This window comes from Capra hircus, chromosome 23, assembly GCF_001704415.2.
Source record: "Capra hircus breed San Clemente chromosome 23, ASM170441v1, whole genome shotgun sequence".
Taxonomy (NCBI): domain Eukaryota; kingdom Metazoa; phylum Chordata; class Mammalia; order Artiodactyla; family Bovidae; genus Capra; species Capra hircus.
This window is the reverse complement of record NC_030830.1, coordinates 24257276-24275848: the sequence shown is the minus strand read 5'-3', so window position 1 is coordinate 24275848 and position 18573 is coordinate 24257276. Positions and strand designations below refer to the sequence as shown.

General features: G+C 57.0%; 1 protein-coding gene across 1 annotated transcript in view; it reads right to left on the bottom strand.

Moving 5' to 3' along the window:
• The window catches only part of TRAM2 (translocation associated membrane protein 2), a 68595-nt gene continuing 51817 nt past the window's right edge, over positions 1796-18573 (bottom strand). The window contains exons 4-11 of the mRNA XM_018039059.1: positions 18220-18336; positions 12767-12825; positions 11548-11632; positions 10905-10975; positions 9246-9350; positions 8906-9049; positions 8023-8186; positions 1796-6901 (exon numbers count right to left, since the gene is read on the bottom strand). Of these exons, the coding sequence (XP_017894548.1) occupies positions 6828-6901; positions 8023-8186; positions 8906-9049; positions 9246-9350; positions 10905-10975; positions 11548-11632; positions 12767-12825; positions 18220-18336 (819 nt within the window). The 3' untranslated portion in view covers positions 1796-6827. The remainder of the gene's footprint in view (positions 6902-8022; positions 8187-8905; positions 9050-9245; positions 9351-10904; positions 10976-11547; positions 11633-12766; positions 12826-18219; positions 18337-18573) is intronic.

The window sequence follows — 18573 nt, the reverse complement described above, 5'->3', positions numbered from 1 at the left end:
GGTGTTGGAGAAGACTCTTGAGAGTCCCTTGGACTGCAAGGAGATCCAACCAGTCCATTCTGAAGGAGATCAGCCCTGGGTGTTCTTTGGAAGGACTGATGCTGAAGCTGAAACTCCAGTACTTTGGCCACCTCATGCAAAGAGTTGACTCATTGGAAAAGACTGATGCTGGGAGGGATTGGGGGCAGGAGAAGGGGACGACAGAGGATGAGATGACTGGATGGTATCACCGACTCGATGGACATGAGTTTGGGTAAACTCCGGGAGTTGGTGATGGACAGGGAGGCCTGGCGTGCTGTAGTTCATGGGGTCGCAAGGAGTTGGACCCGACTGTGCAGCCAACCGCCTCCCCCAAAACACTGAGCAAAGGTGAGCGAGCCAGCTCAGAAAGTTCGACCGCTCAGGTCACCCAGCCCATCCAGCTGAGCCCCTGGCTCTCCTGCGCCTTTGCCTCAGGTGCACGGTTCCTGCTTGGTCCTCACAGCCCGTGTGTGTCCCTCAGCCAACTGCACCCATCTCCTAAGCTCGCTCTGGAGATGGGCAGCAGGCCACCTGACTGTGCCAGCTGTGTCCCTTGCCCACCGCTAGGACCAGCACTCGGGCAGCACCTATTCAGCACCGACACTGACATCTGGTGGCTTCTACACAGACTCAGCCCCATCGTCTTAGCCAGGTGACGCCATAACACAGTCATCCTCCCTTATCCACACCTTCACTTTACAATTACCACAGCAAGCCATGGTCCGAACATATTAGATGGGAAGTTCCAGAACTGCTTTGTAAGTTTTAAATTGCATGCCATTCTGAGTACTGTGCTGACTCTTGCACCATCCCGCTCTGTCCCACCCGGGATCCCCAGCCATAAGCGTTGAGACCCAGGATCGCCCCAAGCAGGTGCACTTCCTCCGGACATGTGCTCAGGTCAGCAGTAGCCCAAGGCTGCATCATGTATGCATCATGGGTGCTCACATCACCCCACCACACAGCCAGGCAGCTCACATCATGAGGAGGAGGAGTCAGCACAGTTAAGATAAAATCTGTAGAGACCACACTCACATAGCTTTCATTATGGTGTATGTTTGTAATTGTTCATCTCTGACTGTGCCTCATTTATAGACTTCACTGTAGGTACGTAGGTAGGTATGTATAGAAAAACACAGTGTGTACAGGGCCCAGTCCTGTCTGGGGTTTCAGGGACCCACCAAGGGTCTCAGAACACACCCATGGATGACGGGGAGCCGCACAGAGGCCTCGGGCACAGTGCGCTGCCTCCTGGAGCTGCCTCACCACCCCCACCCCACGTCAGCACACTCCTGTCCACATTTACACCTCCTGTTACAGGCACAAGTGAAAGAGGTGTTCTGCTACCCACCACTCAAAATAACTGACTTGTTCTCTCTCCTTAATTCCAGCTCCCTTACTCACATGACCACAATAAACAACTATCTCAAAAGGTATGCAAGAAATATACTAACAGTGAAAAACATTAGAAATGAGGTTGAAATGGAGGCAAACTCATTCTTCATATAAAAGCACACTTGAGAATACAAATTTAAGATTACAGTTGGTGCAAGTTCTTACAAAAAACAAAGTTGCCAGCAATATCACTATTTTCAAACAATCTTAATTTTAACCTTTTCAATCTTCAGGGGAAGAAACATACTCTATAAATGCATTGAAGCAACACTCTAATCAATTCCCATAGAGCCATCTGACTTCGAGGTGAAATAAAATAACTGCAACTTTAAAAAGCAAACGTGAGCATCCAGGTAAAAAGGAATTATACCTGAGACAATTAGACTAATAATTCTATGCCTTTTATTCAGTTATTTCAAAAATATTTGATCATTTGTTTCAAAATGTACATTAAAAAAATTCATACAAAACTGTAATTTGTTTTAAAATTGGACAGAAACAGTGGGAAAAGGATTTGGAAAAAAGTTCACTGAAAGTAAAAAGAGCCCCCTCAAAAAAAAAAAAACAAACCCTTTTACATGAAAGCATAAATACGGCAGGTACAAATTTTCCTTGAGTTCCCTGTTGGAAATTTGGTCCGTAACAGGAACAGGCTGAAGTGGAAAAGTGAAGAGATACTTCGTCCACATCTGCATTATGAGTTGCTCAGGGCACCAGCAGCCTCAGCTCATCCTTCAGATGTTTATTAAACAAGAGAAACTGAAAAAGATGAGGTGTAAAGTCTCGTCACAGAAACACTTGACTCTGTACCCAAGGAGACGGTGGCACTTACCACCGGTCAGATGCAACTGGGTGACCAGGGGTGTCCACACACGGCTGATTCCCGGGAAAACCTCCCTCCTCTCCACACAAACTCTTGAACGCTTTCAGCGAAGTGCTGGGGATGCCTCGGGTGTCTCACAGATCTTATTCCCAGATGCTAACCTATTAATGCCCCATCATGAGGATGGTTTTTTTTTTTTTTCGTTTTTAAACAGTTTAAAAAATACAGGGACTTCTAAGACGATGCTATAATGTTCCACTAGAGTGCCACCAAGGTCACGAGAACGACAACAGAAGGAGCGTGGCTACCGTTTCTTCTGTGGGGATGACGACCACCCTCCCATGGGTTCCGTCCTGCCCCAGTGGCCGAGCACTGCAAGGGACAGACGGCCTGTGGGAAAGACCACTGGCTGGGAGAGTTATTGCACAACCCGGAAGAGTGAGGAGGTGGCGGGGAGGGGCGGGCGAGGGGGAGCTGATGCTCAGCAAGGTAACACTGCGTGGAGGGGGCGTCTGCCACAGCCCAGCAGGACCCACGTCAGACGGGCAGCTGTGAGTAACACTTGTGACCGGAAGTAAGAGTAGACACCTTCTGCATAAACTTTGGGTCGAATGGGAAACAGATGAGAAGAGGCTACTGCAAGGATACCTTTTCTTCTACATGTTGGGGAGCTGGATGAACAGGGTTCAGCACATGGGCCAGAGGCATGGCGGCCTGGTGCCCAGGGAGCCCCGAGCTTCCCTGATAGGCAGGTGCCCGCAGAGGGGCCCTCACAAGCACCTGGACTCCAGGAGGAATTGGAAACCACCAGGTCCTGACAACGAGCGGGGGTGAGGCTAGGATGAATGAGGGGAAACTGTCACAGTCCGTGTCCCTTTTCCATGTAGCTGTACTGGGGCCGGGGGCTGGCCACGCAGTGCAGGTGGAGGCCAGGAGACCCCGGCAAGTAAGGCACTTCTGACAAAAAGATACAGGATCAGCTCAGGGCAGAGAAAGGCCTCGCAGAGCCAGCGTCCCCGTGCTTTCTGGGGACCTCCATAAAACAGAGCGAGCTGGTAAAGGTAGGCGGCTGGGGGACCCGTGGTCTTTCACAGCCTTCTGAAAGGAATTACTACTCACGTAGGAACTGACAGAGAAGTTGGTGAAGGCCCCTCCCTGAGCCAGCCATACCGGGAGAGAGACTCAACTCAGGTCCCACATGATCTGTCAGCCCAGTTGTGCAGTCGTGCCTAAGCCCTCCTGAGGAGAGGGCTGCGAGCTAGGATGGCAGTGGGGAGGGAGAAAGACCACTCGGCGGTCCTGACTCACAAGCCTGTGGCCACACTCCACAGGGTCAGGCCGTGACCCTCAGGAGAGGGGCTCTGTTCACGGGGACACGGGGGCCCCTGCAGGCGTGTGAGTCACGTGCAGACCTCCCAGCCTTCTTGGCCCCATGGCCTAGGACAGACCAACAGGGAGGCCAAAGCCCAGGAAAGAACCCAAAAGGCTGCAAGGAGCAGCCACTTCAGACTTGAAAAGGAACCCGGGACGGGGGCGCACACCCTGCCCCTACTTCCTCCTCAGCACCGAGGAAAACAGTCAAAGGGGATGAGAAAGAAGGTCCCCAAAGCAAACCCAGCCACGCGCATCCCGGAACACCCGGCCCAGCTCCAGGGCTTTCCAGTCAACAGCAGCCTCTGCAGAAGTGGCCAGGGCAGGGATCTAGTCTGGTTTCTGAAGTGTGGTAGCTCCGCTTGGGACAGAAATGGGAGAGGTCCTCATTGGGAAAGGACACAGGTCTGCAGACACATGCAGGACTAGGACTGACCAGGCCCAGCTCGGCCTGCTCCTGGGTCCCCCAGAACTGCCCTGCCTTCAGAAGGGGCACCTATAACCAAGGAATAATATGCAGATATCAGAACCTGGAGCGAGAAAACAACTTCCCATCACAGAGCCTCCAGAGAGGGTTAGGCTTGCCACCCCAGGGCCTCCTCTCCCATGCTACCAGATGCCCCCACACATGCCAGCCAATGCTGCTGGGGTAGGGCGGGGCTGCTGAGGTAGGTAAGTGTCTGCTCGGCTCCTGCCAGATGGTGCTAAGCAGCCTCTCAAACTTGGGGGCGAGTGGCCGGGCCATCACAGAGGATTTGAGACTGAAGAACAGAGCCAGACCGGCCAAACCAAGACAAGGCAGCCACAGTTCTCAGGACCAAGTGGAGCTGAGATCTTTCGGCCCCTGGCCACACACTGTGAGCCAACTTGCCACAGGCCTGGCTCTGCTCTGAAGCGAATGTGCCAGGCATGCCTGGGGTGACAGGCACCTAGTTATCCTCTCAGCCTCCCCTCAAATCACTCCTGAAGCTGGCAGGTGGGACACTAGCCTCCCGTAATGTTCTTGGGGGCTTCACATGGCGGGGAAGATTTCCCCAACTCTCACCGGGGAACCGACCCCATCGTTTTGGACGCAGGGAGAGCTGGCCCAGCCCCGGGCTGGTGGTACCACCATGAGGCACACGGTATCGTGGAGACCAAGGGCACGCCAAACACCTGTGTTCTGTCCGTGATCACCTTGGTACCCGAGAAGGGACGCAGCTCTGGGCAGGGCCTCAGCTGCGGCTCCCTCCTCCCTGGCCCAGCAAGAAGGCAGGAGGCTGCAGGGCTCCCCAACATGGGGGGTGGCCTCCAGGGAGCAGTGCCAAGGACACCTAGAGAGGACTGGGCCAGGCGTGAGGCCAGCAGGGGCTGAGGAGGCCACAGGCTGACCTGGGCTACATACACAGCATCCCCGGGCAAGCAAGAGCAGAAACTTGGCTACAGCTGCGAGCGGGGAGGGGGACTATTTGAACAGCTTAGGGCATTCTAGACTGGGTCCGCTCAGTTGGTACAAGCCATCCTTTCACCAACATTCTCCCTTGCAGCCCAGATAAGTGTCAGGGAAGGGGAAGATGGGAGAAATTCACGTTTTCACAAGCATTGTCCTTCTCCTAATGATAATCAAGAGAACCCCTTCCCCTCTCCAGGGCCTCATCCTGAGCAGAGAGGCAAGGGTCTACCAGGCTGTCAGGAAGCAAATCCCAGGCACTGGGAGGTTAAATCTCTCTGGGGCAAGTGACCTGGAGAAGGAAGCTGCCTTGATGAAGAGACTCATCTCCCCCGTGCTGGGTAATAACTCAAGGTTTACTTTCTGATGTCAGGAAGAAGAGCAGCCCCTCACATGGCACTACCATGCCTGCTCCCACCAGCTCCACACGGCACTCAGGGCTCCTCCTGAGAGCCTCGCTCCCTGCTGGAGTCCCCACAAGGCACTGTGAGGCCTGGAAGCTTTGTCTTTGGGGGGGTTGGGGAGGAACACGTCAGGGGAAGGTGCAAAAAGACTCCCGTCAACAAGGCTGGGTCTGCCCTCCTAACCAGCAGATTGATTCTGATTCAGCCTGGGCTTATACCGTCTAAAATGCTGTGGGCGTGCTCAGCAAACAGCAGCAGACAACGACAACAACTCCACAGGACAGTCGGCAAGTGAGGCTCGCGGGTGAGAGGCCTAGGTGACCTTCGCTGGGGCACCAGGGGTCACCGGGGAGCTTAGTGTTCCTGCAGCGAGAGAGATGAAGTCGGGGCAAGGCCGGCCCCCAACAGGCAGGGCTGCTGGGTTTAGAACCGGCGTGTCCCCCGCCGGGCTGTCTGTTAACTGCTGTTTGGTTTGGTTGCTGGTGAATGACAGGAAGAGCAGTGCAGCTGGACGTGCCGCAGAAGGCCAGGTCGACGCCGTCGTTTCTGCTACGTTACCTCTCTAGAGGCGCCCGCCACGCCGGTCACTTTGCTCTTGCTGTAGAGTGGGATGACTCGTCCTCCTCTAGCAGGGCCCCAACAGAGAGCAGGGGTGGCTGCCGATGCATGACCAGCTACGGGACCCAACTCAGTCACCACCGTCCTTCTGGAACGCGTCGTCACGTCCCAAAGCCAAATGCCTTGGCACTTAGGACCAGAAAGGGCCCCCGGGATGGGGGAGGGGGTGTGCTCAAGATGGCATGTGCAGAACCAGAATCATACATCTCGTCAGTTCATCAGCACCTAGAAGATGATGATCCAAGAGGGTTGGTCTCTCCTCCTGCAGCCCATCCGCACAGAGATCACCGAGGGGCCACTGCCAGCCTGGCGGAGGCTCCATGGCACGGGGTGGCCGACTCAAGTCCCAGGGACTGGGTGTTGGATGGCCAGCACTGCAGGCTTAGCCTCCTCTCGTAAAAAATCAGACATGGAGAAATTGCACGATAAGGGACACTAACGAGTAGAAAGAGAAGCCACGAAGGAAGAGAAAGAGGAGGCCAACAGAAGAGGAACCGTGAGAGAGCCTGGGCTTCTAGCAAACCCTACCCAGGACAGAGGTGAGGAGGTGAGGCGGTCTGAGGAAGGGAGAGAGGGAGATTTTTGGTTTTATTGAGAATGGTTCATGGAGGAAGAAGAGGAGACAGCTGAGACATGAGGAAGAGGAAAAGGCCCTGTGTGAAGACGGGATTGCGCTGTTTGAGGCGGGGTGTCTGCAGCTGGAAGGCGGGTGGGGGCGCTCCCTGCTGGCCCCCACGAGAGGATTCCTGTTCTCAGCACTTTGGCCTTAAGGAGACTTCAGTTTCTTAGTCCGTGTGGAGGCTCCGTTCTCGGCTTTCACCACCCCATTTTCGTGGTAACCTGGGAATGAAAGGAGATGGACGTGGTGTTTCTGTTGCATCTGAAACGGGAGGCGGGGGGTGGGGGTGGAAGGGTGGGGAGAGGCCTGGCAGCCCTGTGGCTCTGCACGGGACAAGCCGAGGGGACCCAGGCTGCAGCCCCCCATGGCGAAGGACACCAGCAGGCCACTTCCGGGGGCTCCTGATCCCCTCTAAGGTGGGTGGTCTCTGTCCTTCAGCAGGAGGGGCTGAGGTGACACACAGTCACTGAGGCCAGCCTAGACCCTCCCTGAAATCACTCCAAGGCCTCTGGAGTCCTCAGCTCCCCTCAGGCCCCTGCAGGGCACTGGCCGGCTTCAGCAAAGCTTCAGGGAAGCTGACCGGCCAGACAGGAGGAGGTGGAGAGGCTGCAGGAACAAGGCTGTACCCTCTTGCCTGATGCTCCCTCTGCCCGAAAAACCTCCGCTTTTCTTGTCAGCAACACCCTAGTCTCCCTGCTCAGAGTCAGAGGCTCATTTGGCTGCGGCCTCGCCCCATACCCACCCCTGCCCCCAGCAGGGCCCGACTCCTAGCCACACCCAGCCGCACACGTGTCTGAAACACACACAAGCCCTACCAAGCAGGCCACACCTGGAGAAAGGCCGGTGACTCAGAAGACAGAGCCTGGCGCAGACAGGCCCCCAGGCTGCACGGAGAGCATGGGGCTGGCAGTGCCCCAGGACCTGGCAGGGGCCAGAGGAGAAGGGGGTGTCCCCCATCCGCCAGCCCCTAGTGCTGTCACCTCGGGTCACCCCTGAAGAGAGAGGCAGAGCCGGCATCCTGGGAGACAGCCAGGCCGAGATGCAGAGCAAGGGGGCAGGCGAGGACACAAGGGCAGGCGGCCGCCCTTGATAGGGTCCCCAAGGCCAGCCTGAAGGCATGCTTCCTGCCAGAGCTCCCCACCCCACCACCGCCCTGCCCTCGGTGGCCACAAGGGCCCCTGCCTCACCTGCCTGCCCCCGCCCCCTGACAAGCCATCCGGACCCAGCCACGTGCCAGTCAGGCCCCGGCAGGAGCCAAAGAGCCCCCTTTGGGGAGGAGGAGCAGCAGGTCTGGTCCAGGGTGCTGGGGGAGCCCACCTACCACACGCAGATCCACACTCACCTGACTCCCTCTTGATGAGCCTGGCTGCCAGCCTGGGGGCAGCGGGCACCCTGCGCTTGGCGCTCTGCTCACTCCAATACTCGCGCCAGTGCCGCAGCTGCGAGTGGATGAAGCGCCACATGAGCCAGGCCTGGGCGGCACACACCAGCAGCAGCACGCACAGCCTGCGGGGAGAGGGGCCGGGTGGGCTTGGGCGGAGGCACAACCAGGACCCCGCAGCGCTCGGCCTGCCAGCCCTCTGGGAAGAACGCAGCCAGTGCCGGGCTCAGCTCCAGGCGCGTGGCGGGGGAGGGGGGTGTGCCGGCTGGGAGGAGATGACAGATGTGATTCCAGCTCCTGTCACAACTCCCCGTGCCTGCCTGGGACCTGCCGCCCAGAACACAGCACATATAAGCTCCATACATCGGGGGGTGACGGCTCAAGTGAACACAGGTACGATACAGCAGAAATCATTCTAGAAGAGCGAATTCTCACCCGGCAAGCAACCCAGACAAATCTCTGATCCCCCCACCCCAGATCCCAGGGGTCATGAGGACCGTGGCCTCCTCGCTGCCCTCCTGGCCGCTTGGGAGAACACGCTGTGAAGAGCCCACGAGGGGTCATGACGGACAAATGAGAGGCTGTTTGCAAGCCCAGCACCCACCATGAGGCGTGGGCCGGTGGGGGACTCTTGACACTGGGACCTGGCCTGCAGACTGACGGTCTAGGGCCAGGCAGGAGAGATGGCTGTGACGGAAGCAGAGGGGTGGCATCTCTTCTCCCCTCCTGGCCGGATGTCTGAGATTCCCCCCTAAACATCAAGGTGTGGGAGATCTGGGGGTCTGTCCCCTCCTGACCTCCAGCCGAAGTTGGGCTGAGTTCACAAGGCTCTTGGCCAGCTCACCTGCAGAGTAACGTGTTGAAGTTCCCTTTCTCGGGGTCAAAGGCCTGGTTATCCACGCGAGCGAGGCCGAAGCCGATGGCCAGCACGGCAAGGGTGAGGATGAAGAGGCGGGTGACTCCAAATACGGCCGCCCAGGCGTTGAATCTGCCCGCAGGGAGGTGCAGAAGGTGTGTCAGCCGTTGGGGCCCAAATGGGAAGAGGGTTCAAGGGTGGTCAGGGAGGGTGCTTGATAACTGAGGTGTCCAAAATAAGATGCTCCAGGGAAAAAATAACCCCAGGGCTCCACCTAACCTCAGGGCCCTCCCATCCCACCCCGCCGCCTCAGCCCAGCATCACTCACAGCTTCTCGTTGTTCTCGTCCGCGAAGTGGCAGAGCCGGGCTGTGTGGAAGAGGAACTCGGTCGAGTACTGCAGCAGGAGCAGGACGAGGCCCAGGCGGCTCAGGCTGCGGAGACACAGGCGAGCCTCATGGTCCCCACGAAACACCCACCGCCCTGGGGCCCTGCCTCACCCCGCGATTCAGCTCTGCTCCTTCCAGTCTCTCCCCACACCAAGCCTGGCCTTTCACCTGCTGGGCCCGCTGCCCCCACCTGCTCCCCTCGTGGACCTGGCTGACTTCACGGCACCCGTCACTCTGCGTTCATCACCTGGCCCAGGGTGGGGCCAAGCACAGAAAAGGTGTTCACGGCGAGTAGCTGAGCTGTGCGCGTGCAGAAATACGGGGGAGCTGGTGGGAGGGAGACCCACTGCCCGATTTGTCATCCAAGTCTTTACGGCTAAGAGGCGCACGAAGAAGCAAAACTCAACACAACATAAGAACACGTGTGAGTGAACCGGCCTCTTAAACCACGAGTTCTCTGGATCCTAAGAATGGTCGAGAGCATGACTGAGGCTGGCCAGCGGGATCGTGCCCTTGGCCGTCGCAAGCCTCACTTCCCAACCCCGCTCCCACCTCAGGGCCCTGCTCCTGCACAGCACCCCACCAAGGTCTCCACCTGCCTGACTCTGCCACTCGCCCCCCACCAAGTCCCCTCCTCAGAGAGCTCTTCCCACCACAAAGGGGCCACCTCCTCACCCTGCCCACCACGGGAAACTCTTTCCTGACAGACACTCCTTCCCTTCCTTTGAGCGGTCCTGCCTGCGCACCCTCAGCCTGTCCTCACCTCAGGACTGGGTGACCGCGGGCTGGCTTGCTCAGACCTGCCCTGCACGCAGCACCAAGAGCAGAACGGGCCCCGCACGGCCTGTGCCCTTCAGAGGCCTGTCCAGGCACGGACGCTGCTCCCAGCCTCCAGACAGGAGAGCGGACCTGGCTCTGGATTGCCCTGTTTGGTCATTCTTACAGGAGGCCGTAGTGCAGACCCAGGAAACCCCAGGGCCAGGACCCCCGGGGCACCTGAGAAGGTTACCCAGTGCATTGCTTTCCTGTCCCGCTAAAAAACCCAGCCTGAGAAAACTTCAAACTAGAAGACACATCCTGCCCAGCGGTGATTCTCTTCACTACAGACACACTCGGGGTGACGGCCACACTTCTGACCTCGGGACAGCCAAGCAGTGCCTACTCTACGCTTCACTGCGGACCAAAGGGAAGTCCAGGGCCACGAGCTCTGGCAGCGCCCCCACCTGGACGCGTGGGGCGGGAGCCCCGCTCAGGCTGCCGGCAACCTGCAACGCCCTGGGTCGGCAGCTGTTTGCCTCAGATCCCTCCCAGCTCTGTCTCGGGTTGAGGCGGTCACTCCTCTGGGTTCCCGTGGCAGGTGGTCCACGTGGTAGCACAGTGTTCATCCCACTTATCTTTGTAGTTTTCTCTCCTACTCGTCGGAGAAAAAATCCGGTAAACATAAAGGAACCATCCACTGTCCATCTATGCAGTCCCAGGTGTCAGCATGGTACTTGGCACACAGAGTGTCTGATCAGTGCCTCCTGATTAAATGATGGTGTGGAGAGGGGCACAAACATAAAAGGGCGGGGAGACTGGCCCGCTCTGGGTCCCACTCACTTTAAGAGGTATGCGCCTGCTATGTGGACCAAATAGAGGCAGATGTACTGGAGCTGCCGCGGGATCTCCTCCTGCAAAAGAGAGACACAGACGGCACACGTGCTGACTCCCTAACCTGAGATGCAGGAGCAGGGGAAGAAGGCGCAGGCAGAGCTGCAGAGCAGGCAGGAGGGGCGCAGAACGATGCTGCTCCAACACAGGCAGACTGGGGTGCCCCCAGAGGCCCGTGCACCAGGCTGTACGAAGTCCAAAGGTAATGCGATGGTCAGAGGGCGCGACTGGGTTCAAACAGAAGAGACAGGGACTGGGGAGCAGGGCTTTTGGAAATAAGTCAGAGGGAAATTAAAAAAAAAAAAAACTCTGTGGAAAAGGCAAAGACTTCTCCATCAGCTCCCCTGAAGATGAGTCAGGTTTCCCCCATAGTTGCACGTCCTCTAGGGGAGGAAGAGGCTGAACTGGCAGCTCCTCACTCCCTCCCTGCCTGCCCCAACAATCCTGGAGGACATCAGGGAGACTCTGACAGGCGCTGGCTCAGCATCTCACTCAATACACCCCCATCTCCACCATGAGTGGGCAGCCAGAGGGAGGAACAGCAGGAGGGTAGGGGGACAAGTGGCGTCAGAGAGGGGCGGCGAATACTCACCTTCCGTACCTTCTGGAAGTAGAGCTCGGGAAGTGCGTGCAGCCAGTAAGCCAGCTGGCACAGGTAGAAGAACTTCACCTGGAAGCTGGAGACAAGGGGGCCAGTCACCCAGAGGGACGGAGAGGCCCCTGCCAGGGTGGGCGGGGGCAGGCGGGGTGAGGAGCTGGGCTGGGCAGGTAAGGGAGAGATGGGCTGCGGGGAGGGGGGCGGGCAGCTGGCACGCACTACTAGACCCCTGGGCTGCGACACTGCTCCACATGCGGAGGGACACAGGGAGCCCATGAAAAGACACAAGAAGGATGAAAAGAGCAGAGGATGGGGGTCTTCAGCCCAGAAGAGGAAAGGCTGAGGAGGGGCCTGATTCCAGAGCCCTGTCAGGGAGGAGGTAGTGGGCAGTGGGTACATGCCAAGGAAGGCAGGGGTCTCAGCCGCAGAGGATGGATCTAACTCCGCTAAGTCTCCGGGGCTGCTGTTCTAAGGGTCTTAGGAGAGGCTGAGAGTCATTTCGGGAGCATGCGGGCCCAGCTTTGCCCTCCTGGTATCCCACTGGAATAGAAGTGGGGAGGGTGCTGCGTCCAGTGGAGCTCAGATAGACGCAGGTGTGGATGTGAGCAGGTGCCAGGAGGCGCAGCCCACGGGGCTCCAGGCAGTAGCTCTGCTTCCCCCTCCCTCCCGGCAGTTTAGGAACCCGCTACAGACCCAACGCTTATGCCCCCTACCCTTGAAATTCACATTTGAAATCCTAACCCCGCAGTGACACGGTACCAGGACGTGGGGCCTCTGGGAGGTGATGAGGGCACAGGGGTGGACTCTCCCGAGTGGGATTAGGGCCCTGGTGATAAAGGCCCTTGTCCACTTCTACATGTGAAGAAGATGCCATCTGTGAAGCTGGAAGCGGCCTCAGCAGACGCTAGGTCTGCCAGCCTCCAGAACTGCAAGGAAGGACTGTCTGGGGTTTGTAAGCCCTCTGGACCCCCGCCGTCTGCAGTGCTCCCTGATGGCAGCCAGGCGGAGACCCTGCACCTGAGCTCCTGCAGGAAGTACCCGTGAGCGCTGAGGGAGGCAGCAGCTCCCAGACCAGCCTCCACGACACTGGCCCCAGAAGGCTTGGGGGGCGTCCGGTCTTCATGCCCACTGGCCCATGTTCTGGCCAGTCTGGGGCGAGAAGCTGGCACACCCAGCCCGCTCCTCCCTGGGGACAGAACGTGACAATACTCACGGGAGGTACACATGTGGGTAGTCTTCCCAGAGGCTCCTCGGGTTTGTTAAGTATCCTTCCTGTCATGGGCGGGAAGAGACCGCGTTTAGAGACGTGACTGTGAGGCCAGCTGGGGGGGTCAGGGGTCAGAGACACACCTAGTCCCCAGATGAAAGAATGAGGCGGCAACGGGAAACTGAACACGGAGGCCCTCTGGCCCTTGGCCGGTCTCTTTATCATAAAAAGGAGTTATGAGGCAGGAGAACAGCCCTGCTCTGGGGTCTGACTGACTGAAGACCAGAGTCTGACTGTGGGTCTGACCCTGACTGGCCGCATCCTCCGAGCAAGTGTCTCTCCCTGAACTTCAGCTGGCTTGTCTGTAAAATGAGGATAAAAATACCCTCCCAGAGTTATTGTTAGAAATAAACTTGACAGTTTATGTTTATGTGACAGTGTCGAGTATTATGCCTGGCATGCAGGCACTCAGGAAATGCTTGCAGGGTGAATAAGCAGATCAACTCCAGAATCACCGTCCACTGGAGAAACGAAAAGCCTCCTCTGGTTTTTCACAACGCCATGGGTAAAAACAGCGGCAGGAGCCCACAGGCCTCCCCAACGGTGTCCTGTGTGACACTCATCGCACAGTGCAGCCCCTGTCCTGGCGCCAGGACACCACAGGCCTTCTCTTCCGGCCTTTTTTTTTTTTCCTGGTTCTTTTCTAGCCCTTCTTTGCATCTAGCCCAGGGCCTCTTACAGAGTAAGGGGAGGCAACCTGAACACCTTCCGATCAGAAGACACCTAGACATGCTGCGTGAAATCTAACAAGTGTTCTTTCGGATGCAAAGCTGAGCTCACAATAAGAAAGGCAAAACCCCTACGGCCCAGGAGGGCAGAGCAGGGGGCTGAGGCTGTGGGACCAGGGCACATGTACCCACATGGGGACAGGAAGACCCTCAAACGGCTACCACTCCAGAGGAAGGGGAGACTAGAAAGGATCTGACAAAGAACAGAGGGAGAAGAGGTCAATGTCTGCTCACCCTCGGCTCAGTATGGAAACAAAAAAATATGACCTCCGGAACGTCTGTAACCGCAGATTCACTTTCACGTGGGTTTGGAGCGCACATGGACATCACCTGTGTGTCCAGGAGTCCCCACCTAAGAACTCAGCATTGGCGGTACTGCAGGCCAGTGAGACCTCCAGGACATACTCTTGTCCAAGGACATACAGGGTTCTGACACGCAAAGCCTTGCTAAAGATGACTTTATTATCCAGGATCACAAAACATACAAGGAAACAACCCATCAAGAGCGAGGAGGCCAACGGGACGCTCAAAGAGGACAGAGGTGATGGCAGCCTGACCTCATTTTAGATAAGGGCAAGGAAGGAGCCCTGGAAACGAGGCAGCTTCTCAGCAGTACAACCGAAATCTGAGCTGCATCCCCAGCCTCCTGGTCCCGGCACCCCAGGCCTGGTTGCCAGGTCCGTCAGAAAGAAACTGAGCTAGTGGCTTGGATGAGGCGGCCGAGAGTTTCAGATGTTCCCACCAGGACCAAGGACCAGCTGTGCTGGGGAGAGGAGGCCCAGTGGCTCACAGGGGAACCTCCAGGTAGCTACAGGAGCCTCAGCCTTATTTCCACGGGAGGGCCAGTCTACCCCCACTGAGGGCATTTCAGGTATGGCCCATGGCCCCAAACCCACGACCAGGGCTTTATTAACACAGCTTCCCAACTGATTGGGTGCCCTCAGGCACAGGCCCAGGGCAGTCATGGTCTCCCCCCAAACTCTCCCGGCCTCATTCCATCTTCCTCCTCACCGTCCAGCAGTAGTGGGAGGCTCCAGGGCGAGTTGGGTGAAGACAGGGCTTTTCTGCATAGAGGCCACCCCTCGCTGCCACCCACACGCCACCTGCATCAGACACCAACCCTGGGCACAGAGGTTCACAGCCTTCCACCCTCCCTTCCAGGAAACCAGAGCAGGCAGGACGTTCCTCCCTGGAAGAAGCACCAGTGTACTTCAGGAGGAATATGGTACTTCGAGGACTGAGGTGGGAGAATTTCAGCCAAAAAACAGGACCGGCCAAGAAAAGCAGCACTGACAGAAATTCCAAGCCCAGAGAATCCTGGGATATCAAACAGGGGCCCTCCCGGCTTGGCCCTTCATTTAGGAGACAAGGAAGTCAGAACTGTGGAGCAACCAACGGCAGAGAGAACGCCCCACAACAATGCTGCCTGCCCGCGCAGGGCAGGAGGGAGGCACACGGGGCAGCCGGAGGAAGAATGACTCACTGCTCTGAGAACAGTCTTTTCCAGACCTCGGGCCAGGCAGCCGCCCAGGGAGGCCCAGGCCGGGACCCTCGGAGCTCAGCACATGGAGTGTGGGCTCACCACCCCCAGATCTTGCTGCTGGGCATGCTGTCTGGGGGCCTTTTGGGTCCTCTGTTTCTTCCTGGTTCTACAAATCAACTAGGCAGCAAGGAGGCCCGCTGAGCCTCCACACTCCCTCCCCTCCCCCACAGCCAGAAAGCACCAACGGAAGAGGAGAATCCAGTCCTGATACAGCCAGCTGCTCCCTGGACCCACCGGTCCTTCAGGAACACCACTGTGGAGGTTCCGCTCCAGGCAGGCTGTCTGTCAGGAGGCGGCAGCCCTGGTCTGCACACCTGCCCCGAAGGTGCTCCAGGGCAAGGCTCCCGCTGAGCGCCCAGCTGCAGGCCCACACTAGGAAGGGAGGTGTCCCTGGGAAGCCAGGCAAGGGGGCCAGGTGCCCACCCAGCCTGATTTCCGCAGCACAGTTCTGTTTCTTTGCCCTGAACGATGAACAGCAGTTGGGCTAGATTAAAGGTAGGAGGTTGACATTCTTATTAAATGATCAGTTGGCCCATCCACAACCCCATCACCCTGCCTACATCAATGCAGAGAGAAATCTGAATCCAGTGCCAAGATAAAACTGGTTATTTTGTGGGGGAGGGATTTAGGATCAATTTTTACTCTCTTTTTATAACCTTTTATGTATGGCTCATGTTTAAAAAAAAAAAGATCTCTGAATTCATAAAAACAAGTGATTGATTACTTTAAAAACTGCTGAAAGCTGGAACAAGAAGATACATTTGCAGTTTATTCCTTCTCACAACTGTATTGAGAGAGCACTCTGTACATGCTGTACATGCTGGAAACACACCGAGAACTGAACTTGGGGGCCAGCTGTGAGCACAATTCTGGGAGCAGTGCTAGGCAGGAGCAGGCCACAGAGAACACCCGTTAACAAGCAAACACCAGAGTAGAGGGCAGAGTGAAGCAGATACAAGAGGACGGGCGTTCTCTGTGGAGGTGACATTTAGGTGGAGAGCTGGAAGGCATGGGATGTCAGGGGATAGAGCACTGCCTGTGAAGCCCAGGAGGCAGGAAGGCCAGGAGAGTCAGAACGGCAGGGCCTGGGCTGAGTGAGAAGAGATGGATAAGGCCGGCCCAGAGCTCAGGAAAAAGCACCGTTTCCCTACAAGTTGGACAGCAGCTTTGAAAGCAGAGGGTGCATGACTTGGATTACATTCTATGAAGACCTGTCTGGCTGGGCAGAAAATGGATAGGGGTGGGTGGATGGACACAGAGTGGAAACAGCCTCCTTCTACAAGTGGTCCAGCAAGGATGATGGTGGCCTAGATTACAGATCAGGGCTGCCCAGCTGTGGCACTAGTGAAGCCCAGGGCCAGACTGGTCTTTGCTGTGGAAACTCTCCTGTGCACTGCAGGACACTCAGCTCATCGCAGGCCTCGACTCATGAGATGCCAGGAGCATGTTGTCAAGTGTCCCCTGGAGAGACCCACCGGCCTGGGGGCAGAGATGCAGGCAGAAAGCAGGGGACAGGCCCTCCACGTTCTGGTGGAGGCAGGGGGCCTGCTGATGAACTGGCTGGAGAGTGAAAGAGAAGAATTGAGAAAAGGTTCATCATAACAGAAACATATGATTTTAAAAACCTAGCTGTTTTTACTCCTTTTACATGAGGACCCTCTCTTCTTCAGTCACTTTCCCTTGGAATGGCATGCAGGGAGCACGTGAAGGCTGAGAGCCACATGGGGGATAAGGACCGGGGTCACTGGAACTTTCCAGGGTGTCTATCTCCAGCTGGAGATGCTGAGTGGAGGCCTGGCTGTCACCACAGAAAAAGCCTGTTAGGAGTGAACGCAGGAAAGCGCAACCGCTCCAGACTAACAAGCCTCGCTTCCAAGCCCTCGACAGGCCCCAGAGAAGCAGGGACTTGGCGTGGAGCCTTGCACACTCTGGAGGGGGTGGGAAATCCCCTGGGTGAGTAGCTGGGTCACAGTTCGGGTGGACGGTGGGGTGAGACTGAAAGGGCAACAGTGATTCAGACACGAGGCAAGAGCAGTGAGGTATCTGAAGGACCCCAGGGTTGCTCTGCCTCAAGGGAGCTCCGGGTCTCCAGAGGCCAGGGGACCCAAACAGCCAGCAGAAGGGAGAGATCTGAGCCCAGCGGTGTGTATACTTCCTGGGGCCGCATCTGCGCTGCACAATAGCAGGGGGCGCTACTCGCACAGACCACACCGAAAGTCCGCCCCAGGGCCTGCTCTGCAGCATAGAGGCCTGGGGCCCTGGGTTTCGAATCCCTAGTGTTCAGTGGTAACAGAAATACAGGCAACATGCTGAAGGACATGCTGAGTCCTGCTTTGAGAACATGGGCCCAGGGTTCAGACCAGGGACAGAGGGGTCCCGAGGATGGGAGAGTGGGCCACTGTTGCTAAGGAAGAGGAAGGGGGTAAGGGGTCAGGGGAAGCAGGGAAAGAAGCTCCTAAAAGATCACAAGGTTGCAGAATTTTCCAAGCCCCTGGCCTGGATTTCTCACAGGACGATTCTAGCTCATGAGGAAGACACCTGGTTACAGACAGGAGGTGCTCCAGGCTGTGGTTGGGGAATTAAAAACTTCCTAGCACGACTGGCTTCTTAGAGGGAACCTCAAAGGACTGTCCACATTCTGCTGTACAAAGGAATTTTGCTGTATCAAAGGTTGCTTAAGAGTCGTATTGTGCAAAGAGGGAAGGCAGGTCAGCTGCCTGCTCCTCCAGGCATTTGATGGGGGCGGTGCTAACTCTCGGGGGCCTGATGTGCACACAGCAGGGCTGGCCATGCCCTGGGAGGCCAACGTGGTGAATCAGAAGCAGAGCCTCAAGTCCTATCCGCTGCAGAACCACATGACTGCAGGACCAGAAACCTGAGCTTGGATTCCTTCAATCCATGACCCAGGTGCCAAGGTGAACATAAACCTCAGCTCAAGGGACAGCACGGTGCGGGGACCCTGGGAGGGGACACGGAGCTATGTAGCTGTACGCTGTCATCACGGTGACATCTTTTGGATCAGATGATGCTCCCCAGCTTCACACAGCTCCTAAACCGCTGATCCCTCTTCCACCACGATACCACGGCTGCCCGGGCCCCAGCCGTCAGCAGTCACGAGGACCACTCACCGTCACCACCACATAGAAGCACCAGATCACCGAGCTGAGATGAAAGACGACCAGCTGCCCAGATTCGTTGAACTTGCTGTGCTTGACTTTGGAGAGATGAAGCCGTTTGCTGATTTTCTAAAGAAGAGAGAGGGACCCACGTGTTAATATGTAAGTGTATGGATAACGGGCAGGTTTCAAACACCTCTGCTCTCCCCACAAAGGGGCTGAAGCTATTTCGTGTGAGTGCTGCAGTGTTGAGTTGAAGGCAAGCACTCTGAACAAGCGGTGAGGTGCATGTCTTTAGCCGAGATGTAAAGGCAACGTCCCCGACCCGTGCCGGGTGAGCCCCGATGACGCCGTGTCGACACACTT